General features: G+C 42.3%; 1 protein-coding gene across 5 annotated transcripts in view; it reads left to right on the forward strand.

Moving 5' to 3' along the window:
* The window catches only part of TJP2 (tight junction protein 2), a 160,132-nt gene that overhangs the window by 95,673 nt on the left and 39,026 nt on the right, over window positions 1-25,433 (forward strand). For 4 of the 5 annotated variants that reach the window (XM_049895232.1, XM_049895230.1, XM_049895231.1 and 1 more), the window contains 4 exons: window positions 14,880-14,933; window positions 17,420-17,544; window positions 18,959-19,061; window positions 21,656-22,220. In XM_049895232.1, the coding sequence (XP_049751189.1) occupies window positions 14,889-14,933; window positions 17,420-17,544; window positions 18,959-19,061; window positions 21,656-22,220 (838 nt within the window). In that variant the 5' untranslated portion in view covers window positions 14,880-14,888. Of the gene's footprint in view, window positions 1-9,214; window positions 9,589-14,879; window positions 14,934-17,419; window positions 17,545-18,958; window positions 19,062-21,655; window positions 22,221-25,433 lie in introns of those variants that run through there. The other variant, XM_049895233.1, reaches the window with a different exon arrangement.

Here is a 25,433-nt window from a genome sequence, read left to right on the forward strand (position 1 = left end):
ATGGCATTGGAAAAATAAGATATTTAACTCAAATTGCAACAGCACTATACATCTGTAGAACCTCTTAAAGTAATAGTAGTGCGTCAGAAGCACACATATGAAGAGGCTTAGTGATGTTTATGCTCTTCGATCCAGAAATACTGCAAAATAAGAAAAAAAGCTACATGTGCAATAATGTTTGTCATAGTACTAGTTACAAGCAAAAAATTGGAAACAGCATAAATAACTGCTAGGGATATGGTTAATAAATTAAGAAATATCCTCTACCTGTCCAGTATGGTAGCCACTAGTCATATGTGACAGAGCCCTGGTGGCAAAAATGGCTAAGTGCTGTGCTGCTAACTGAATGATGGGTGGTTTGAACCCATTCAGCAGCTCTGTGGTAGCAAGACCCGTTGATCTGATTCCATAAAGACTATAGCCTTGGATGCGAGCAACCATCTAAGATGCATCAATTGGTCCCATCCCACTTGGAGCAAAGGAGAATGAAGAAAACCAAAGACACAAGAAAAATATTAGCCTGAGAGACTAAAGGACCACCTAAACCAGAGACTCTACCAGCCTGAGACCCGAAGAACTAGATGGTGCCTGGCTGCCACCAATGACAGCCCTGACAGGGAACACAACAGGGAATCCTGGAAGGAGTGAGAGAAAAGTGTGGAGCAGAACTAGAATTCATGTAAAAAGACCAGACTTAATGATCTGACAGAGACTGGAGGAACACCCAAAGCTATGGCCTCTGGATGCTCTGTTAACTCAGAACTGAAACCATTCCCGAAACCCACCCTTCGGACAAAGATTAGATAGAACTATAAAACAAAAAATAATACATGTGAGGAGTGTGCTTCTTAGTTCAGTCAGATACACAAGACCAAATGGGCAGCTTCTGTCTGGAGGCAGGATGAGAAGGCAGGAAGGGACAGGAACTGGTTGAATGGACACAGGGAACCTGGGGTGGAAAGGAGGAGTGTGCTGTCACGTTGTGGGGATTGTAACTAATGTCATAAAACAATATGTGTATATACATTTTTGTATGAGAAATTAACTTGAGCTGTAAACTTTCACCTAAAACACACACACACACACACACACACACACACACACACACACACACACACACACACACACACACACACACACACACACACACCCCCCCCCCCCCTTGGAAACCCTGTGGGGGAGTTCTACTCTGTCACATGGGATCACTGTGAGTCAAAATTGATGTGACGGCACCTAACGAGAGCAACAAGAAGTCATGTGTGGCTATTTACATTTAAATTTAAATCAATTAAAATTTAATAAAGTAAAAATCGGTTCCTGATTTGAATGAGCCACCTTTCAAGTGTTCAGTAGCCACATGTAACAGTGGTTACCACGTTGGACAGCATAGATACAGAACATTATTGTCAGGGCAGAAAGTTCTGCCAGACCAGTACTTCTCGAATTTTAATGTGAGTATTAGTTACATGGGGTTCTTGTTATAGTCTAATCAATAGGTCCTGAGTGGGTCTTGAGATTCTGCATTTTTAACAAGCTTCTGGAGTCCTTGGGTGGTGGATTACCTGGGTGGTGCAAATGGTTGATACAGAAGGCTGCTAACTGAAAGGTTGGTGGTTCGAGTCCACCCAGAGGTGCCTTGGAAGAAAGGCCTGGTGATCTACTTCCAAAAAATCAGCCATTGCAAACCCTATGGAGCACAGTTCTACTCCGACGCACATGGGATCACCTTGAGTCGGAATCGACTGGATGGCAGCCAGTATTAACCAGCTCCTGGTGGTGCCCAGGCAAAACCCAAGAGTGAGGTTCTTGAAGTTGCTGCATTAATTTCCCAATTCTAATAGGAAAGGCATGTTTTTGAGGCCCAGGACTCTGTGGGTGTGCTGGCCTTATGTGGGTTAAGCAGGCACATTGATATATGGTGGAAGTATCATGTCAGTCTTTCGTGTGTGAGCCATCATCTGATGGCACCTTAGGTCTCGGAGGGTCAATGTACCATGTGTGTTTCCTACCGGCCAACCCTGCTAGCAGCACTTAGAGTGACTGTAATAATAGGTTTCCTAACCTGCCTCTTGACAAAGCAGTTATAATTTTCTTTATCTTGGTGCCTATTATGAAATGGTGGTTTGTATGTGTTCCCCACCCCCCCCGCCCAGTGAAGCTATGCTTTAATGTTATATGGGCTTCGTCAGATTTAAAATCACAGAGTAGACAGGGCTGTGTCTGTGTTACCAAATTAACACCTTTCTTTTCGACTTATTAATAACTTCTTTGTAATTACAAATAAGAATAGTCTTTTAAAATTATTCTTCATAGCTGTGTGTATCAGAACTGTGAACATAGTGGCCTCAAGTATAATTATCTGTTGATGGTTTTGCATCATATTTTATTAAAATTGGAGTTACGAAGACCTGGATTCAAATCGTGGTCAGCCACCTATTAGGTATGGGGTCGTGTACACATTCCTTAATACCTTCAAGCTTCAGTTTTCTATGGGTGAAAAGGGAGGAATCATAGAGGGTTTTAGGAAGGATTAATAGGCAGGAGCCATAAAGTAGTGTCTGGCATGCTGTAACTTCCAATCAGGATGACCTGCTTCAGCCCCCCTTGTTTTTACACATCTTCACAGAGGTGCGGAGTCGTGGGATAACTTGCACACGTTTACCTAGCTAGCTACTGCAAGAGCCAGAAATGAAATCCGATTTGACTTCATGCCCCAAGAGCTGGGTTGACAGAACCTAGGTGAATGTCTTGCCCGCTGAGATGTTCTGAGTTTTCAGAGTGACTGTATGCACGGCTGGTCTGGTGCCTACGCACCAACATCTGGGAAACTTCTTTGGCTTTAAGGCCAGGGAGCAGTCACTGGTAGCTTTTGAAAGACATGATAGGTGTGCAGTGGAAGAGCCAGGGTTCCTCAGTGGAAAGGATACAGGCTTTGCAGCCACACTGACCTGGCTTGGAATTAGTCCTCAGCTCCCTTTGGCTTGTGTGACCTTGAACAAGTTACTTTACTTCTCTGACCTCAGTCTCCTTATCTGTAAAATGGCTCTAATAATTATGATATTGATAATGGCTAAAAATAACTGAGCATTTACTATGTGCCAGTTGCTCCCCTGAATTCTTTCGATGTATTGTCTTACTAAATTCTTACAACTGCCTAGAGAGGTGGGTCTTATTACTGCCCCTGATTTACAGATAGGGGAAACTGAGCCAAGCAGAAGCTAGTAAGTAACTTGCCCAAGGTAAGTGGTCGAGCAAGGAGTTGGATCCTGGCTTTCTGACTACAGAATCCATAATGATTAAAAGGAAGAAGAAGAAGAAGAAGCTTTAGTGAGATATATGTAATTCACATTCTATACAATTCATCCTTTTTAAGTGTACAATTCAATGTTTTTCTTTTGTAAAATCACAAAGTTGTGCACAATCAATTTCAGAACATTTTTTATCACCTCAACAAGAAACACCATCCCCGTTAGTAGTCATTCCCCGTTTCCTTCCAATCCTCCCAGCCCTAGGCAGCCACTAACTTTGTGTCTCTATGAATTTGCCCATTCTAGACATTTCATTTGAATGGAATCAGATAATATGTGGCCCTTTGTGACTGGATTCCTCTTCACTTAGCATAGTGGTTTCAAGTCTCATCCATGTTGTAGCTTAGGTCAGTGCTTCATTCCTGTTTATTGCTGAATAATACTCTGTTGTGTGACTACACGGAAACCCTGGTGGTGTAGTGGTTAAGAACTATGGCTGCTAATCAAAATGTCGGCAGTTCGAATCCACCAGGTGCTCCTTGGAAGCTCTATGGGGCAGTTCTACTGTGTCCTATAGGGTCACTACGAGTCAGAATTGACTTGATGGCAATGAGTTTGGTTTTTTGGTTTGGTGTGACTACACCACATTTTGTTTATCCATTTTCAGTTTATGTACATTAATGCTGTTTCTGCTTTTTGGTTTTTACGAATACTGCTGCTATGAACATTTGTACACAAGTTTTTTTTTTTAATTGTGCTTTAGGTGAAGGTTTACAGAGCAAATTAGTTTCCCATTCAATAATTTATACACAAATTGTTTTGTGACATTGGTTGTGATCCCCACAATGTATCAGCACTTGCCCCATTACCACCCCGAGTTCTCCATTTCCATATGTCTTACCTCTGAGTGTCTTCTCTTGCCTTGGTCATGTTGTGCTGGCTTTCTCTGTATTGTGTATTGCCTTTCCCTTCACCAAAGTTATCATATACACATTTTTTTGTGGAGGTATGTTTTCATTTCTCTTAGATTGCATAATGCATTCTTAATTATTGTTACCGTGCAGTTATTGTTACCATGCAGTTCTGAAAGAAAGCAAGCAGGCAGTTCATACTTGGGAGTAAGGGGAGTGGTCATCTTACGTTGATGCTGCAGTATTAGTGGTGATGAGTATCTCTGCTGAGAGTGCCTGTCACAGGACAGGCACTGAGCAAGGCTCATTACAAGCATTAAAACTGGTAGCTGTTGAGGTGGGAAAAAGGAAGAAAGGGAGACCCTGGCACTGAATAAAACCAGTTGCTGTTGAGTTGCCTCCGATTTATGGCCACCCCATGTGTGTCAGAGTAGAACTGTGCTCCGTAGGGTTTTCATTGAATTTGGAAGTAGATCGTCAGGTATTTCTTGTGAGGTGCCTCTGGGTGGACTTGAACTGCCACTCTTTTGGTTAGCAGCTGAGCATGTTTAAAAAGCATTATTTCATTTAGTCCTCAAAATAGTTTATGGTACGTTAGGATCTTAAGCCTCAATTTATAGATGAAACAACTGAGCCTCACCAAGCAAAGTGTGCAGGGTCACTGAGTTTGTAGAGTGAGTTGACAGCTGAGCTTGGACTCAGGAGCATGTGATGACCTACACAGCTCTTACCGCCACCCCATATGGCCTCAATCATCAGTGGTATTTAGGACAACTCTACCTTCCATTCGAAAGTTTACTGCCCTGGGTTTTATAAAGTGTTTTCATGTGGATTTCCCTCACTTAATCTGTGAAATGGGTGTTGATATCCTCGTTTTTTATCAAGTGGCAGTAGGTGGGATTGAGTTGGTGACCATGGTCACATGGCTAGGTGAGGGGCAGAGCCTTGGCTGGAAGTCTGACCTCGGAGTTCTGATTTCACTGCTCTTTGTATTTCTGCACAACTGTTTTCACACCACAGATTGTGACCCCATGTATATGGTCATCCTGTCCCAATTCTTTATTATTTATTTAAATGCACACTAGAAATTTACCTTAGGTAATGAAGGCAGGTGTGGGGAAAAAAACTCAGTGACTCTGGTACTCTTTAGTGATAGTTCTTGGATCTAGGTCTGTTAATAATGCTGATGACCCATCAGAAATCCCTCTTGAAATGCCTATTTTATGTGCAGCTTTTTTCTTTAAACTTGGTCATACCCAGGCAGTACACGTTGTGAAGTACGGGCTGTGAACACACTGTGTACACTCGTTTCAATTGTCCATTGTCAGTGCTGTCCTTGGGGGGTTGCAAGGGAAAGGAACTGGTATGTTCTAATCGTGTTTGAAAGTGAAATGCTTGCTTGTGAAATAAACTGTGAGAGATTTTTGTTTGTAAACCAAAAATAACACAAGGAATTGGTTTAAGTCTTTGGTGACTCATTTACTGCTTACCAGGAAAGGGTTTGCTTTGAAGAAACCCCAAGTAAGTGCCCCAAAGCCAAGGACCAAGGTTTATAATTTTAAAAATTACTCATTTTTGGAAGAATGAGAACTGAGCTTATTATTATTATTATTATTTTTTACCTTCCCTGGGATAAAGCAGTGCCTGGCTCTTATTTGACAGGTGTTTAAATTTGTACCCAGTGAGTGCAATTTTGACCAAATTCTTCACAACCATTAAAGTAAGAATCATTCCATAGGGAAAGGGCTGGAAACCACAGAAGCCCCCTTCCCAGCTGGAGGCTGGCTGGCTGTTTATTTGCACCTGATGTTCTTTCTAAGGATTTGAGTTGCTTTCTAAAATGATGTACAGAGTGGGCACAGATGAAAATATGGAGGGAATCCCAATGCAGTAAACCACTGGCCTGTTTTATTGGCTCATGTTCTCCTAAGGTTTCACATCTGCTGTTTGGAGCCTGCTGCCTGGGAGCCTTACTGATTCCAGTTAGTGTTACCTCCTGTCTTTCTTGCTTTGTTCCTCCTTCCCTCCTTTCCTTTCTAACCGTCCATACTACATTTATTAAAACCCTGGTGTATGTAAAGCACACATCGCATTTTGCATGTAGGAAAGGGGTCACATCTGGAGTGTGTGCCAGCTTACCCTCCTGTCTCTCACTACTATTAGCTGTGTAAACTTTCTGGTCATAGTTTCCCTGTTTGTCAGACGGGACAATCTTGGCTGACTCACGGGGTTGTGGGCATTACATGAGAGCACTTGGCATGGTGCCCTCCTGAATGTTAATGACTGCCTTCCTTTCAGTTCTATTTGTGTGTGTGTGTGTGTTAAGGCTTCCAAGCTGTAGATTTTTATTTCAACACGCTCTGCCATGCTGAGGGTGTAGAAGTCCAAGTATATTATTAAGTACTTCACCATCCGACCACACTGGGTACTTGCAGTATGCTTCCTGCTGGCTCTGAACATGCCGTTCCCCTCTACCTGTGGTGCCCATCCACCCCAGTTAGTCATCCCTCAGCACTAAGCTCATATAGGACTCGCTCTACTGGACTGCCCCACCTTAGTTAATCACTTCTTCCCGTGCCATGAATTTCGCATTTTATGTACTTACACCATCCCACTTGCTCACTCTCCTCCAGCCCCTCAGAAGCCTGCACTCTGCTTCTTAATGGCAGTGCTGTGTCTGTTTTGGTTTTCTTTTTATCCTCAGAGCCTAGCACATTATACTTGGTAAACATTTCTTGAAGGAGCCCTGGTGACACAGTGGTTAAGAGCTTGGGTGCCAGCCAAAAGGTCAGCAGTTTGAATCCACCAGCTGCCCCACGGAAGAAAGATGTGGCAGTCTGCTTCCGTAAAGATTTACGGCCTTGGAAACTCTATGGGGGAGTTCTGCTCTGTCCTATAGGGTCCCTATGAGCAGAAAATGAGGACAATGGGTTTGATTTTTATTTTTTTGGTTTTGTTCAGCTCAGTGAGGCGTCGGTGGGTCAGTGGTAGAATTCTCACCTTTTGTGCATGAAACCTGTGTTTGATTTCCATCCAGTACATCTCATGCGTAGGCACCACCTGTCGTCAGTGGAGACTTGGGTGTCGCTCTGATGCTGAACAGGTTTCAGCGGAGCTTCCACACTAAGACAGACTAGGAAGAAAGACCTTGGGGATCTTCTTCTGAAAATCAGCCGATGAATCAAAAGCTTGCAAGCAGCCATCCAAGGCCCAACAGTTGTTCTTTATTTGCCTGGAGCAAGAGAGGAAGAAGGAGAGTCAGGAATAGGAGGAGGAAATGGAATGTGTGGTTAATTGTCTCCTTGAACAACTGCCTCCTTTGCCACGAGACCAGAAGAACTGGATGGTGCCCGGCCGCCATTATTGAACATTTAATCAAAGATTCTGTAGGAGAATCCTAATCATAAGAGGGAAAATGTAGAGCAAAATTTCAAAATCTCATGAAATCCAGATTTTCTAGAGTTTTGGAGGTTGGATGAACACCCAAAACTATGGCCGTGAGATAATCTCTAAACCTTAAACCAAAAATGTCCCCTGAAGTCTTCTTAAAACCAAACAGTAGTTTAGCTTAATTTGTAAAGAATATCTGCCTTGAGCACTAAGCTCTTTTAAGATTTCTCTGTATGGGATCAAATCGACAACAGCAACTTGAAAGATTAAATAAGAACCTTAGGGGGCAGAGAGTTTATATTAATGGGGGGAGAAACAACTCAGAAAAGGAGGGTAAGAATTCTTGCACAACTTGAAGAATGTAATCAATGTCACGGAATTGTACATGTAGAAACTTGAATTGGTGTATGTTTTTGCTTGTATATTCTCCACAACAGCAGTAAAAACAATAACAAATTACTAAAAAAAAAAAAAAAGGAAACCCTATGGATCACAGTTTAACATTGTTCAGTCCGCAGCTGATCATGGAGATGGTGTAGGACCGGGCAACGTTTCCTTTCGCTGTGCGTGGGTCACCATGAGTTGGAGCTGTTTGGGCAGCAGCTGACTGCAACAACAGTTAAGCCCTAGTGCTCTGTATAGGTTGCCTTGTTTCATTCTGACCTTGGTCCTCTGAGTTGGAGGTGGTATTATCCCCATTTTATAAAGAAGGGTTACAGATTATCGAAGGCTGCACACAGCTAAATGACAGAGGGGGGATCTTTTGTCTTCAAAACTCACATTCTTGCCACTGCTTCAAGTTGCTTCCATACGGTTACTTCGTGGTCCAAATTTATTATACACGTCAACCTCAAACAGAAATTGATGACACACTCATCAATTTGCAAACCGCTTGGTCTGGTTCATTGGTATAGCATATACTATGATAGGGAGAAAAGAGGTGACAGAACGGTTAAGTGCTCTGCTAATAACCACAAGGTTGGCAGTTCGAACGCACCCCTGCTCTGCAGGAGAAAAGACCTGGCAGTCTATTCCCATAAAGATTTCAGTCTTGGAAACCCTGTGTGGGCAGTTCTGTCTCTCCCACGGTGTTGCTATGAGTCAGAATCTACCGGACAGCCCAGAATAACAACATGGTAGCAAGAATGATCAGGGGCTCCCCAAGACCAATCTCCTAACTCTCAAGGCCCAGGCATCCCATAAAATCTTTTCTATAGTTCAGAAACCTGAAATCTTGTCTTTCCCACACCTCCCCTCCCAAGTGGTAAAGACAGAAAGAAACAGATGGCAGGGCTTTTGCTACTCTTTTATCTGCAAAGTTTGCAGAAAGGTTAGAGAGAGGAGGCAGCGGTGCTGAGTGTACCCTCCGCCCCTGAGTTGGCTCGGAGTTGCACCAACTGCTCAAGTCTTATCTCCCCTTCATGTACAGACAAACACCCAGTTATGAAGGATGTAAAAAATTTTTTCTTCACGCCTTTTTTTTTCTGTGTAACGTTAGCAGTCCAGTCTACCTGAAACATCCCCAGTTCGTTTCTAGCTGTTTTAGTCATTGTGTGTGTGTGTTTAAGGTTCTATAGAAATAAATACTTCTGTACATAGTCCTTTCTACACTATTGCTCTAACACATCCCATTTACTCCAGTATTACGTACTTAATCATGTCATATAACTAAAAGAAATATTTACTCCAGTTCTCTAGTTCTCCCCCGTGTGGGAGAGAGGGAGGGAAAGAAACCCGTTAAAGTGGTACCAACCCAGACTGCTTGGCTTTTTACTCACAAGTGGGGCTTTTCAAAGTGTTTGGCGTCCGTCCCTGCTGTATGGATGTGTCACTGTGCGAGATGACAACAGGATTTGCTGGGAATGTGGGCCACTATTGTATCCGCCTTATGTAACCACGTGGAGTGATAGAAATGGGTGAGAAGACTGGAACGTAGACAGTGGCTGGCTGGTGACTCCCGAGAGGCCATGAAGACCGCTCAAGCCCTCCAGAGGGTGTGGATCCAGGCTGTGAGAAAGTTGGGGATTTTGAAAGGCCATGTGAGTCCTCTTGCAGGATCTCCCCCTTTTCATTCCCACCCTTTCTTTGCGTGAAGGGAGGGGAAGCAAATGCCCTCGCAGTGATTCCTTTCTCCTCAGATTCATTTGTGCTCCCTGCAGCTTTCAGCAACCAGTTGTGAAATGCGGATTGTAGTTAACGGTGTGGTTTTTAAAGGACTTTTTCTTATTTTTAGCAGACGTGTATGAAACAGGTCTGTCCCCCTTATGGGATCCATCAACTCAAGGCTTGATTCCCAGGGATCTGCAAATGCCATTTGGCTTCCTGGGCTTAGTTTTAAATACTGCCTCGAATAAGATGTTTGTTTGTTTGGAAACTTTTTGCTTTCTTATACTGCAGAGATCTATATCCTTATTCTCATGTCTAGGCTTCTAAATTACAGGAAAAACGTTTTTCACATGTCTTTTTCCCCCCCTTTTAGCCTGAACATGGGTAGTCGTGTAATGTATGTGTGTTTACTTTTATAGCTTGGGACTTTAATCAAACATGTCTCTTACGGTAGCTTTTGATTAATCTCTAGCTTTAGTAATAAACTGGCCTCCATCACTGTGAAGCAGCAGCCTGTGGACGAAGAGCCTAGAAGTGGCTATTGAGGGAGATTTAGGGCAGTGAGGACTTCCAGAATCTGCCTTCTGATTGATTTTTAACAAGCTTCCAGACTCTTTACATAAAATACAAGATTTTACGGATGTGGCCAAGATGTTTTTCAAAGGGAAGGAACATTATTACAGGTTGATGATTTTTTGACAAGACAGATCGAATCACTCTTTGCCTTTCCTTTCTTTTCTTTCTGCACACAAATACCTTTCTGTTAATACAAAGCTTTTTATTTATGGTAGGAAATTGGCTCACTTTTAACTTCCCATGTCATCTAGGAATGGTTTGTTTTATAACGTGGGGGTTGTCATTAACACTACTTACATGAAAAGTGAAAGTGATAAGGCAGAACTGATTAAAGGCGTGTTGTAGGGACCTCCTGGAGCCCTGGTGGCGTAGTGGCTACTTTGGTCGGCAGTTCGAATCCACCAGGCACTCCTTGGAAACCCCATGGGGCAAGTTCTACTCTGTCCTACAGGGTCATCGACTTGATGGCAAAGGTTTGTGTGTTTTTTTTGTTAGGGACCTCCTGGTGGTTGGAATGTTGAACCTTGGGTTGAAAAGGTGACTTGAAGCCTTCTGCTCCCAGCTGCTCCCTCTCAGCTAACCTCTACTGCCTTCCATGTACCTGTCCAACTACTGGTATGGCCACCTGCCCTGCGCTCCCTTCCATTTGAAGTTCTCACACTTTTCTTCTACTCTTTCACTTTGAAAAACCTGAACTGCATTAAAAAATATTTAGTATTAAGTCCTTAGCCAGCAATCAGATACCCCTTGTTCACTCACTCACCACTAGGCACCCCATTTTTTTAATAATAGATTTTGTGTTTTAGATTTACAGAAAAGATTTGCAGTAAGTACAGAGTTCTCACATACCCTGCCCCCCCCACAAACACAATGTCTTTTATTTTAACATCTTGCATTCCTGTGATACATTTGTTACAGTTGGTGAACCACTACTGATACCAAAAAAAAAAAAACCAAACCCACTGCCATCGAGTCGATTCTGACTCATAGCGACCCTATAGGGCAAAGTAGAACTGCCCCATAGAGTTTCCAAGGAGCACCTGGCAGATTTGAACTGACGACTTCTTGTTTAGTAGCCGTAGCACTTAACTACTACGCCACCAGGGTTTCCTCCACTACTGATACACTACTATTAACTAAAGTCTATAGTTTACATTAGCGTTCACTCTTTGTGTTGTATAGGTCTGTGGGTTTTGACAAATGCGTGACATCACATGTCGACTATTACGGCGTCGTATACCATAGTTTCACCACCCTAAAAATGCCATGTGCTCCACCTATTCATCCCTTTCCTCCCTCCCCTGAGCACCTGCCAGCAACTGATCTTTTCACTGTCTCTATAGTTTTTCCTTTTCCAGAATGTCACAGAGAGTGAGAATCATACATCACATAGCTTTTTCAGCCTGGCTTCTTTCACTTGGAGCCCTGGCGGCGCAGTGGTTAAGAGCTCGGCTGCTAACCAAAATGTCGGCAGTTAGAATCCACCAAAGCTGCTCCTTGGAAACCTTATGTGGTAGTTCTGCTCTGTCCTGTAGGGTTGCTATGAGCCAGAATTGACTTGATGGCAGTGGGTTTGGTTTGGTGTAGAGCGGTTAAGTCTTATCAGAAAATTGTTTCTCTGATGAGGCTAATTGATCTCTGTTGATTCTCTTCCCTGGATTCAGCCTGGTGGGATGCACGTATCTGATACATGTGTGCTTTTCCTTTGGCCCTATATATAAAGCTCCCCAAATGCTAAGCAGCTACCTGCTTGCATTCACACAGATGAGTCCAAATATTAATAGCAGTTCTGTGATCTGCAAATACTGAGGCGGTTGGGTGGGGCTGAAGCCCAGTGGCCCAGTTTAAAAGACATGGACTGATCGTTTAGCTAAGCTGCTGCACGCTGCCAGCCTGTCCCCAGGGATGTACCCAGAATTGATATTCTGAGGAACAGTGTGATTATATGGGGCACTGTGTGTTTCTGAAAAGAAGACAGTATATAAATGAGGCAGGCAAGATACTCAGTTCTTTGCTTGTTAGGCCCACTCATGATTGGTAAACTCCACAAGGGTTCTGGCTGTTTTGTTCACTGATGCATCTGAAGTGTCCAAAACCATAGTCTTGGCACATAGTGGGTGCTCAGTAAATATTCTTTGAGTAAATGAATGAATGGTTTTGTGTGAGACCTTCACAAAAGGTCATAGCTCTTTCACTAAATAACTTAATTAGGATGTATTTTTAATGTTCAAAGGAGCTATTAAAATTTATTTTTACTATAATTTTCCTACCTTAAAGCTAAGATTTTATGTTTATATAAGATTAAGATTTTAAACATATATATTTATATGTTCAGTGGAACATATTCTTTTAATATTACTTTTAAGTAATTAATGGTTTATGTCACAGCCCATTAACCCTTAAATAATCTGATCTGTTTCAAGTATAGTTGATGAAGTCTTTAGGCTCCTGGCAACTAACTGCAAGGTCTGATTAAAAATTTGATTCAGTCTTATTGGCAGTAGTAATGGTGGGGCATTAATCTTCTGTATGACGAATCTAATTTAAATTATCCCCACAGGAAACACATCTCATTCTGAAAGAACTTGAATTTCAAAAGTCAGGTTCATTCTACTTGGGTGCCACTATTTTAATAAGATTTTGTAGCAACTCATTTATTTAGCTAAATGACAAAAATTTTAAACCCAAAACTTACAATGGAGAGTTTGCGGTTTTTAGTTTTAAAATAAAAAATATATTCTAAAAGTAATGTGGTCATATAAAAATTCTTTGCGATACCGCAGCTCCTGGAAAAACTTTACATTTTTTGGTATTCTTCTGACCTTTTCCTCATATGCTTATATAAATATATGTTTATGAAGATAGGAACAAGGCATGATGTCTTATGTCTTGATCAGCCCTTCCCCACCCCCATCTATCATGGACATTTAAGTATAAAAAAAAAAAAGTATAGACCTGTATATATGTAACCAACCCCCTATTGTTGGACATTTCATTAGTTTCTATTTCAAAGATTTCAAGCAGCTGTCAGCAAACTTACACCTTTGTGTTGTGCACTTATGCAAATATTTCTGTAAAATAAATTCTTAGAGTGAAAATTGGTTGATTGAAGGGTATGCAGATTTTAAATTTTTATGCATGTAGGTAATTTGTCCTTTAGAAGGTTTGTACCAATTTATATTCCCACCACTTCTACCAACAGGGCAAAGACCTGAAAATGTTAAACACATGTACACTCTTTTTTTTTTTTTTTAGTTGAAAACACAATCATTATGATTAACAAACTTAAAAAAAAAAAGATAGAAATTAAATAATTATCTTCAGTGTCTACATATTTGATAAGGAGCCCTTGTGGTGCAGTGGCTAAGCTTTTGGCTGCTAACTTGAAGGTCGGCAGTTCGAAGCCACCAGCCACTCCCTGGGAGAAAAGACTTGGCAGTCTGCTCCTGTAAAGATAATAGCCTTGGAAACCCTGTGGGACAGTTCTGCTGCGTCCTGTAGGGTTGCTATGAGTCGGAATCCCCTCCGTGACACACAGGTACAACGACACGTGTTTCGTTGTGTAAACGTGCTTGCATTTAATGTAAACATCACCTCTTTTTGGATGCTCGTGTTCCCCAGCCAACATAGGAGTACCTTGTCCCAGGCATCCTGGGAGCCAGCTATAGTGTGAACCAGTGAAATCCACACATCCCTCTTTTTCTGGGAACCGTTTTTAACCCTACAGGTATTTTGAATTCTATTTTTTAATCTCAAAACTCTGATCACTTGGAGCCAGGCAGTATCAGCCATCTCCATCTGGGTGACAGTGTTTTTTCCCCTATTTACCCAGTCTGGTCTGACCTCCCACCCTGCTAGGATCCTACCAAACCCGTTGCTGTCGAGTTGTTTGGATCCTACAGTTTCTCTCTTTCCTCAGCCTCCTGTTTAAATGCCTGCTCCGGTGCTGGCTCAGCTCTCTGGCTTAGTGCTTTTTGGCATTTCTAGCCTTCAAGTATTTCCTGTCATCTAATGAATTTTTTTTTCTTTTTAAATGATATCCACTATTTTTAGGGATTCTTCAGACATCTAGTTTGGCATATTGTCAGAAACAGAAGCCCTAGAGGTCTGTTTATATCTTTTGCGCCCAGCAGTACTGATGGAGAAAAGTCTGAGGGATCCCACACATTCCCCACTTAGACACACTGTGTGATAAGGCCAAGGATTCCTTTAGACATGAAAATGCAGAAAACTTGCCCAGAAGATCACCTTTGATGGGAAGGAGGGGAAGATATTAAAAAAAAAAGAAAAGAAAAAAATATCCATTTGAAATTCTCTAGACTTTTTTAAAAAGGGTTTTATAATGGCAGTGTTTTGGAGTGGTAATAATGAAAGGGTTCAAGACTTTGAATATTTAATTATTTTTAGGGTCTATCTCTTACTCTGTATTTCACTAGTTTTCTAATATTGTTAAGACTGCTGTCTCGTTAAAGGAGAATGTGCTTGAAAATAGTAGCTTAACATTCCTAGTAAACAGCAGTTCTTTTTGGCATATAGAAAATGTGAATTGAACTTTATATGGAGATAAGACGGTTTAAACTACAGTTTTATTTCTAGTATTGGAATGCCTGTGGTTTTAACTGGATTGTTTCTGATTGTTTTAAAACAGGCCCACGGCATGGAAGAACTGATATGGGAACAGTACACTGTGACCCTACAAAAGGTAAGTGCTGCACATAGAATGTATGCCACAGTCGTGTCCTTGATTTTGCCCACATTAGGTAGCAGCTGGGAATAATTACGGAGCTAACAAAGATGCGCGTGCTATTGTATTTTTTGGCTAAGGTCTGTATAGTGTAGAAAATGTTGTTGTTGTTGGGTGTTGTCAAGTTGTTTCTCACTCATAGCGACTCTATAGGATGATCTTACTGCCCCGTAGGGTTTCCAAGGCTGTAATCTTTATGGGAGCAGATTGCCAGGCTTTTCTCCTGTGGAGCTGCTGAGTGGGTTCGAACTGCCAGCCTTTCAGTTAGCAGCCAAGATTTTAGAGGCTGTTTAATAACAGTCACCTATCAAGAGCTCTTCTGCTAACCCAAAGGCCGGCAGTTCAAATCCACCAGCCACTCCTTGGAAACCCTATGGGGCAGTTCTCCCCTGTCCTATAGAGTTGCAATGAGTTGGAATAGACTCGATGGCAATGAAGTTATCTGCAGACAGGACAGGTTATAAAAGAGAAAGAGAAGGGGAGGGGAGGAGAAAAAAGGAAAATAATCTGTACTATTCAAGGACAACTTATTATTTGTTAAATTAACTGGAATGACAACTTCTATAGTTTTAATATCCCTCAGTGAGTTGTGAATCCAAATTAAATTACAAAAACATTGGCTTAGGAATCAGGAGACATGGATGTTATTCCTTGTCCCACTTCTGATTATAGTAAGAGAGGTTGCATTAGTCAAATTAAAATGTTCTGGGTTTTTCTGCAATGGAAATTGAAAATAGAAGTATTACCACATGTAAATCTGTTTTACTTAATTTGTAAAGTCTTTTTCACAGGTATTGTCCCCTTGAATAAATTAGGTAATACATCCAGCTTCTAGTACATGGGGTCAGGTACATAATACGTGCTTAAAAATGTTGTATGCCATCGAGTCAATTCCGACACATAGCATCTCTATCTAACAGAGTAGAACTGCCCCATAGGGTTTCCTAGGCTTATAATCTTTATGGGAGCAGATTGCCAGGCCTTTTCTCCCACGAGCTGCTAGGTGAGTTCGAACCACTGGTTGGCAGCTGAGTACCACCAGGGCTCTCTTAATAATTGTTAGTTTCTTCCTTTTTATTCTGACAGCAAAGTGTGAAGTAGGCATGATAGGTGTTAGCCCAACTCTACTAACAGGAGTAGCACTGACAAGTCTGTAGATGATTTGTGTGTGGCTAATAAGCTGGATTTAGATGGTGTCCCCAGGTGGTACAAACATTATCACTCTTCTTGTTGCTAACTGAAAGGTTGGTGATTCAAGGCTACCCAGAGGCGCCTTGTAAGAAAGACCTGGCTATCTACCTCTGAAAAACCAGCCACTGAAAACCTTATGGAGCACAGTTCTACTCTGACACACATGGGGTTGGCATGAGTTAGAATCAACACAGCGACACCTGGTGGTGGCAGATAGAGGATAGAGATGTCTTCGCATATAACCAGGTGTCAGGTGATGCTGCTGCCAAACTCAAAACCACATTAGTAAAGGACAACAGTCCAACTTCTTTTGAGTTTGTAATTATAATCAGTTGGTGTAGTGAACCCCGCGTGTGTCCTTTTCCTTGGGGGAAAGATTTTCTTATATTCACTGAGTAGAATTTTATATAATCAAATCCTGATCTGGGGTTACATCATCACATAAACCCATATGATTGGAATGAAACCTGTGAACTGAATTTTTTAAAAAACTGAAATGACTTAGGATTTTATATTATTTGGGTCTCCGGTCACACATTTCTGGGCCCATCATGGATGTAGTAAATTTGTCTTTCTTATAAGCATGTGGAAAAAGGGTTAAACGCTTTACTTTTTTGTAACATCTCAGAATTTAGTTCATGCTCAGACTTTCTTTTGTCTTTAAAATCCATTTTCTTTTCATCCGTTTACATTTTAACTTCTCTTCCCCCAGCCTCTGCCAGCCCCTTTGGCTTGAGACAAGGTGCAGTGGTTGATATGCATGTTACAAAATTAAAAAAAAAAAAAAAATTCACCTATATAAAAATGAAAACAGTAGCTAATCTTACTTGAAGTTAAAGCTATGCTTTGAAAATATAGTTTGAGCACAGTTTCAGTTATTACGGAAATTGTTCCAGCTTAGGCCAGCATGATGCAAACAGATACCTTTGCCACTTCAAACGGCACATCCCTGTTTGGACAAAAATGCTATTTCCTGTCTCCTGCCAGCTCCACTGATAACCCTGGTCTATTCTGTTGTTTTTTTCCACCTTTCACAAGGCTATTTCATTTTGATAAGGAATTCCCTTTACGCACCTGCCAGCCCACTGCGCTGACGCCTTGTTTTGCTTCTGATATGTTTCTGTAGGCTGCCTGTTCGTGAGCTCCCTGGTTATTCGTTCAAATTTTATTGTATTCAGTGGTTATAAGAAATCTTGAAATTGAAATCCTCTTACAGAAGGATTTTTTATTTTCCTCCTAACCCCAATGATTAGGATTCCAAAAGAGGATTTGGAATTGCGGTGTCTGGAGGCAGAGACAACCCGCACTTTGAAAATGGAGAGACATCCATCGTCATCTCTGATGTGCTCCCGGGCGGACCTGCCGATGGGCTGCTCCAGTGAGTGTCCTTCTCAACCCCAGTCCCGGCTGGCCCCCCTGGCCAGCTGGAGACAGTGCACTGGGTGGTGTGCATGTTAAAAAAAAAAAAAAGAAAAAAGCTTATGTAGAGTTTAAAAAGTCTTCAAGCAGGAATTCGGACCATAACACGTTGTGTTTTAATAATCCTCAAACCTTTCGGAACATCTACACAACAACCTTTGGGGACACAGGGTTGGGGGCGGCAGTTATTTCCATAGAAAGTTAGTTACCAACATCATTTCTGGTTTAGGCATCTTCTGAACATGGAGTGTGAAATTGCTGTGCTTTTTACCTCTCCCTAATGCCGACCCAAGGAGCCCTGGTGGCGCCGTGGTTAAGAGCTCAGGCTGTTAACCAAAAGGTCAGCAGTTCGAATCCATCAGCTGCTCCTTGGAAACCCTGTGAGGCAGTTCCACTCTGTCTTATAGGGTCGCTATGAGTCGGAATCCACTCGACGACAGTGGGCTTAATGTCTATCCAACACTGTTTATATTTGTTTTAATTTATATTCCTTAGGAATTTAATGAGTCTCTGGCTTAATGATTATCTTATTTGCAAGAATGATTTGGAAATTGGTAGAATTACTCCATTGACACAAGTTTTCCAACTCCCATCCTTTGGGCCTGAAGAGGTAATGCCATTTTAAAAGATGCATGCCTGGGGTCCCCTCAGGATCATTTCTCAGGACAGACCCTAAAATTAATCAAATATATGGCTGCCTTGGCCAGATAGCTCAAGAGTTTAGGTTCTGTTGGTATTTAAAATCTCTATGATCATTTCAAAGAGAGTTGTCTTTCTCACACAGCAATGTAGAATTTGTAAATAATTTTTGGGATAAGCTAAAGTAATCCCCGCACTATTTGCAGATACCACATCCATGTAAATAATGTGCCCACACATATAACGTGCACGGCACACCTAGGAAAATAATGTGTGAGGGAGTTGTGTGGTTGAAAACACCATATAGTGTGCATTATTTGCATACAATACGGTAGTTCGGGCTCTGTAACCTCAGCATTTCTGAGGCAGGCTCTTGACCCTTTCGCCTCCAAAAAAGCACATGTGGATATAAACCTAATTTGGAGAATATTTGCGGGCTTTCTGAAGCCCACAGTACACCTTGGGTAAAGAGGGCTTGATACAGAAGTTCCTTTTTGTTCCCAGACCTCAGCAACATTGAGTGCCTCCTAGAGTGACCCTGAGGGTTGGGAAGGGCAGCATCCTTCTCCCCAGTGGCCTCCTGTGGACACTGTCAAAGTGGGCTGCATGGCCCTTGACCTCCTTTCTTTAATAGACATTTCGGATCAGTTTGTTGCTTCTAGTTGTTCATTAATGAATGATTTTAAAAGAATAGATGAGTGTTTTCATGACCCACTTTTATTTTTTGTTTGCAGAGAAAATGACAGGGTGGTCATGGTCAACGGCACCCCCATGGAGGACGTGCTCCATTCATTTGCTGTTCAGCAGCTGAGAAAAAGCGGGAAGATCGCTGTCATCGTAAGTCCTGGTTTGCTTCCAGCTTGCCTCAGTAGCATTTTCTTTGTATGCCCAGAAGGAAATTAACCTCTCTGCTTTTAAGCATTTGACAGAATTAGGTAATCTAGGGGCCATCTCTTGTATCCTCAGTACTTTTGGAGGGGGATGTTACAGATGGTGTAAAGATGTAAGTCAGTTATCCTTTCCTGCCTTTTCAACTGGAGCTCCGCTGGCGCAGTGGTTAAGCGCTCAGCTGTTAACTGAAAGGTCAGCAGTTTGAATCCACCAGTTGCTCCATGCAAGAAAGATGTGGCAGTCTGCTTCCATAAAGATTACAGCCTTGGAAACCCTGTGGGTCAGTTCTCCTCTGTACTCTAGGGTCACTATGAGTTAAAATCAACCCGATGGCGGTGAATTTGGTACGGGTTTGGCCTTTTCAACTAGTCTTTCTCCGAACTTCTGAGACCAATACTTCTCTCATCTGAGTTAGTCTGCCTCAAGTAACAGGTTAGGCAGTTATTCCCTAAGAGAATAGATAAAACAGTATTAATTTAGAAGAAAAAAATTAACAAATAACATCATTTGTAAAGGCCCAAATAAGATCTGTTATGTCTTAACAGACTAGAGTTTCTTGGAAGACTGTGGTAGTCCATAGCATTCACTCATTCACTCAATTTATCCCTTCAACAAACATTGGTTGAGGATCAGCTATGAGCCATATGCCACTGGGCCCTGGAGCTAGTCCGTGCTGCATGAGGTAGGCTTTTCCTTGGGGCAAGCGGACACATAAATCAAGTGTTATAGCACAGTGTGTTAAGGGCGGGGCTAGGGGATGCACTGGACATGTGATATCTAATTTCTTTTCAACGTTATGTTATGGAAATTTTCAAACAAAAATAAGAGTTGAAAGCTTAGTATAATAAACACATATCTTCTACCTAGATTCTACAGTGTTCACATTTTGCCATCTTGACTTGATCTGTGTCTGTATGTATATAAACACTTACATGTTTTTGGTGAACCATTGGAAGGAAAGTTGCAGACATCATGACAATTCAGTCCCGTGTACTTCAGCCTGCATTTCCTAAGAATAAGGGCGTTCTTCTACGTAACCATAATACTGTTATCATATCTAAGAAAATTAATGGTAACTTCACAGTAAACCAGAAAACCAAACCCATTGCCATTGAGTCGATTGCGACGCATAGTGACCCTACAGAACAGAGTAGAACTGCCCCATAGGGTTTCCAAGGAGTGGCTGGTGGACTTGAACTGCTGACCTCTTGGTTAACAGCTGAGCTCTTAACCATTGCGCCACCAGGGCTCCAACTCCACGATAGCATCTAATATTCCGTCCATATCCCAGGATGTCTTTGGTAGACTTTTTTTGTTCCTGTCCGGTATGCAATTAAAGTTCACTCATCGCATTTGGTTATTATGTTCAAATGATGGTTTTGTCTAGATTTAGTCCTTTTTAATCTGGAAGGGTCTCTCCTTTCCTCTACCCTCCCCCCTTTTTTCCCATAATTTATTTTATTTTTGTTGTTGGCAGACATTCTTTACTAGTTAAGCTAAATAAACTATTGTTTGGTTTTAAGATGACTTCAGGGAACATTTCTGGTTTCAGGTTTAAAGATTATCTTGGGACAGTAGTTTCAAGGGCTCATCCAGCCTTCATGGTTCCACACCACCCTTTTTTCATGGCATTGACTTGTTGAAGATTCTAGGCCAGCTGTATATAGAATGTCTCACTTTCTGGATCTTCATTTAATTTCTGTAACTTAGCAATGGGCCCTTAGGGCTTTCCACACTCTGAGTAGAAGCAGAGTTTGGAGGTATAATACTGTTATAGATTGAATTGTGTCCACAAAATATTTGTGTCAACTTAGTTAGGCCATGATTCACAGTATCGTGTGTTTGTCCTCCATTTTATGATTTTCCTGTGTTATGAATCATAATCTCTGCCTGTGGATAAAAACGATTAGGGTGGGATGTAACATCCTCGCTCAGGTCACTTCTCTGATCCAATGTAAAGGGAGTTTCCCTGGGGCGTGGTCTTTACCACCTTTTATCTTACAAAAGATAAAAGGAAAGGGAAGCAAGCAGAGAGTTGGGGACCCCATACCATCAAGAAAGGAGTACCAGGAGCAGATCTGGGGTTCCTGTGTGGAGAAGCTCATAGCCCAGGGATAGATCGATGACAAGGACCTTCATCCAGAGCCGACAGAGAGAGAAAGCCTTCCACTGGAGCTGACATCCTGAATTTGGACTTCCAGCTTACTAGACTGTGAGAAAATAAATTTCTCCTTGTTAAAGCCATCCACGTTGGTATTTCTGTTATAGCAGCACTAGATGACTAAGACACGTGCTATTAGCTTAATTTGAGGTATTGTGCCCAGAGCTTTGTATTCATTGTCTTATTTTGTTCTCAGCCCTATGAGGTGTGGGCTTCATTGTCCCTGTTTTCCAGGTGAGGAAACTGAGGCTCAGTGAGTGAGTAGTGAGTTGGCAGGGAGACACAGTTTTACTGAAGCTACAACCAGAGCTTTTAAGCACCACAGACTGTATATTTATTGTAACATCCTGCATCCTCACTGTGTTTGTTTTGGTAATAGGTGGTCAAGAGGCCCCGGAAAGTCCAGCTGGCTCCGCTGCAGAACAGCCCTCCTGTGGATCACGATGACCGGGCTTTTGAGGTGATGGATGAGTTTGATGGCAGAAGTGCTCGCAGTGGGTACAGCGAGCGGAGCTGGCATAGCAGCCATGGTGCTCGAAGCCGCAGCTGGGATGAAAGCCCCGATCGGGGACATCCCCACGACCGGGCACGGAGCCGGGAGCGGCTGCCCAGCCAGGACCGCAGCCGCGGTCAGAGCCTGGAGCGGGGCCTGGACCATGACTACGGGGGAGCCCGGGACAGTAGCCGCGGACGGAGCATCGACCGGGAAGGGAGCTATGAGCGAACCTACAACCAGGCATACGACCGGCCCTATAGCCCGTCTGTGGAGTACAGCCGCAGAGCCCAGGTCGATGCCCGCTATGAAATGTCCCGGAGCCACAGCCGGGAGCACCTCTACTCCCGCAGCCCCAGCCCTGAGCTGAGGGGACGGCCAGCCCACACTGGCCAGCAGGACTCAGACCGGCCCATTGGAGTCCTTCTGACAAAAAGCAAAGCAAATGAAGGTAGTTATGCTTGGCGAAAGGTGGTGGTGGTGGTTGTGAGCATGCGTGTGTGTGTTTAAGAAAAGCACTGTTGTAATAATAATAGCTCACCCTCACATAGTGCTTATTATGTGCCAAGCACTGACCTAAATGCATTAACTCATTTAATCATTATAGCCACCCATTGAGGGAGTTACTCTTGCATCTTCATTCAGTAAACAAGGATACTGAGGCATCGAGAGGTTAACTGACTTGCACGAAGTTGTATGTCAGTGGCAGAACCGGGCTCCAGAAAATCGGCTTTAAACTGCTGTGCCAGTGACTATCAAAGCAGCACAAGCATCACCTGAACGCTCACCAGAATTGCGAGTTCTCAGCCCACCCCACACCTTCTGAGTCAGAAACTCTGGGAGGGGCCCCAGCAGTCTACAAGTTAAGAAGCCCTCCTGGTGATCCTGATAGATTCCAAGCTGGAGAACCCACTATAAAGGAATATATTCCAACTAATCTCTCTCTTTTTTTTTTTTTTTTTTTTAATTGCGGTAAAATTTGCATTACATACAATTAACCATTTTAAAGTGTATAATTCAGTGGTATTTAGTGTATTCACCATGTTATACAACTACCATCTCTGTAGTTTTAAAACTTGTTCATCATCCCAGAAGAATACCCAGTACCCATTACGCAATCACTCTGTATTCCGCCCTCCCTCCTCGTCCCTGGGCAGCCACTAATCTGTTGTCTGTCTCTCTGGATTTCTGTATTCTGGGTGTTTCATATAAATGGAATCATATAGTACGTGGCCTTTTTCTCTCTGGCTTCTTTCGCTTAGCATAGTGTTGGTGAGGTTCATCCAAGCTGTAGTGTACATCAGAATGTCATTCCTTTTCGTGGCTGAATAATATTCATGGCTATAATAATATTGCACCTAGTCTTTCTTTTAAGTATTGTATTTTTGGTGAACGTGTACACAGCGAAACAGGTTCCCATTCAACGATTTCTACACATATTGTTCAGTGACATTGGTTACATTTTTCACATTGTGTCAACATTCTCATTATTTCTGTTCTAGTTGTTCCATTCCCATTAACCTAGTCTCACTGCCCCCAACCTTCTCATCTATGCTTTAGAGTGACTGTTGACCATTTGATCTCATTCAGATGTTTTTTTTAAAGGAGTGCAGTTATTCAAGGGTGATATTCCCTATAAGCTAACCTGCTATTTAGCTAAAAGATGACTTCAGGGGATGTTTCGGTTCAAGGTTTAAGGCGTATCTCACGGCAGTAGTCTTGGGGAGTCCTCTAGTCTCAGTGGGTCCAGTAAGTGTGGATTTCATAAGAATGTGAAGTTCTGTTCCACGTTTTTCTCCCTTTTTATCACGATCCACCTATTGTGACCTTAATAGTGGTAGTGATAGCTGGGCACCATCTAGTTCTTCTGGTCTTAGGGTAGAGGAGGCTGTGATTCATATAGACAATTAGTACTATAGACTGGTTCCTTCTCTGAATTTGGGTTTTCTTCAGGTGTATCTTAGATGGCTGCTTGCAAGTTTTTAAGACCTCAGATTCTACTCACCAGATTAGGCTGTAGAACAGAAATCTATCCAGTCTTGATGGTTCCTGCTGTATGCCTGGGACTATACTAAACAAATACTCTCTTCCTTAATCTTCTTAAGAACACTATGTGGTAGGAGGCTTCATTCCAGTTTTACCCATTGCTGTCCAGTCGATTCTGACTCATAGCGACCCTATAGGACAGAGTAGAACTGTACCGTAGAGTTTCCAAGGAGCACTTGGTGGATTCGAACTGCTGACCTCTTGGTTAGCAGCCGCAGCACTTAACCACTGCACCACCAGGGTTTCCATTTTACAGATCAGGAATACCAAAATACAGAGAGGTTTTTGGTATGCCCATGGCTGAGGTCGGCTCTGGCCCAGTCTGCCCTTCCCACGTTGCATTCCTGGAGCACTTGCACACACTTAACCACATCAAAGATTCACTAATGCCCTGTTTGGCAGCTAGAGAAGCTAATAGTACCCGCAGCTCAAAGGCGAGGATTCTGAAATGGAGAGGGAGAGCGACTTCTCTGAATCTTGAAGCCAATAAATAAGTGGTGCAGCTAAAACTCAAACTCCGTCTCCTGGAACTAGACGATGGAAAGCAAGGCTCTGAGCCCAGTGTTGATGTATCTCTAGTATCGATTCTTATCTTCTAACTTTCTGAATTCCTTGTAACATATCTATTGTTCTCTTTCTAAGGGGAATAAAACGAAGAGCACCTGATAATGCAAAGTGAAAGAGTTCTTGCTTTTTAGGTTTGGGTTAGCATCTAAAATAGCCTATAGAATGGGAGGGTTTGTTTTTTAGTCTTTCTAAAGGAGCAGGAAGAGTTGAGTTATGTAACTAGGTGCCCGTTGAAAACAAACACAAAACAAACCCAGTGCCGTCGAGTCAATTCTGACTCATAGCGACCCTAGAGTACAGAGTAGAACTTGCCCCATAGAGTTTCCAAGGAGCACCTGGTGGATTCGAACTGTCGACCCTTTGGTTAGCAGCCATGGCACTTAACCACTACGCCACCAGGGTTTCCCATGTTGAAATAAAAAAAAAATACCAGAGGAAAAATGCAGGGATGTGAATAATGGGATACCTGGAGCCCAGTCCCAGAAAATGGGGGTGAAAGTTGAGGTTCCATTCTCTTTGAGGAGTGTTCATCCTAGGAGGTTTAAGGATTTCACAGAATCTTTATATACATTTATAATGACATTAGTTCATTAACCTCTAAGAATTATAGAGTAAAACTACCCGGCACTCCGATCGAAAGAGGACTGTAGAGAAGTTTTGAGAGAGGAAATTTGGCGTGAGACCTCCTTCAGAGAGGTTTGGTGCTCATTCTATAGGACATGGTGCCCAGGTTCTTGAATTACCTAAGACAGTATATTTCAAATTTCTTTTTTTTTTTTTTAATTGAGAGCCACATGTTGCACCGTTTAACTCATATATCCAGGCACACATGGACACATGTGGATATCAAAAACCTGAGCCACACTTTCATGAAACCACACTTATTCGATGTAATGCATTCTGAAAGATCCGTTTACATTAATAATAACAAAAAAAGAGGCTGAACATTATGCTAAGTGAAATAAGCCAGACACAAAAGGGCAAATATTGTATGATCCCACTTATAAGAAGTATCTACAACAGCAAATGCACGGGAGAAAGATGTGGCAGT

The sequence above is a fragment of the Elephas maximus genome, chromosome 9, assembly GCF_024166365.1.
Source record: "Elephas maximus indicus isolate mEleMax1 chromosome 9, mEleMax1 primary haplotype, whole genome shotgun sequence".
NCBI classification, from domain to species: domain Eukaryota; kingdom Metazoa; phylum Chordata; class Mammalia; order Proboscidea; family Elephantidae; genus Elephas; species Elephas maximus.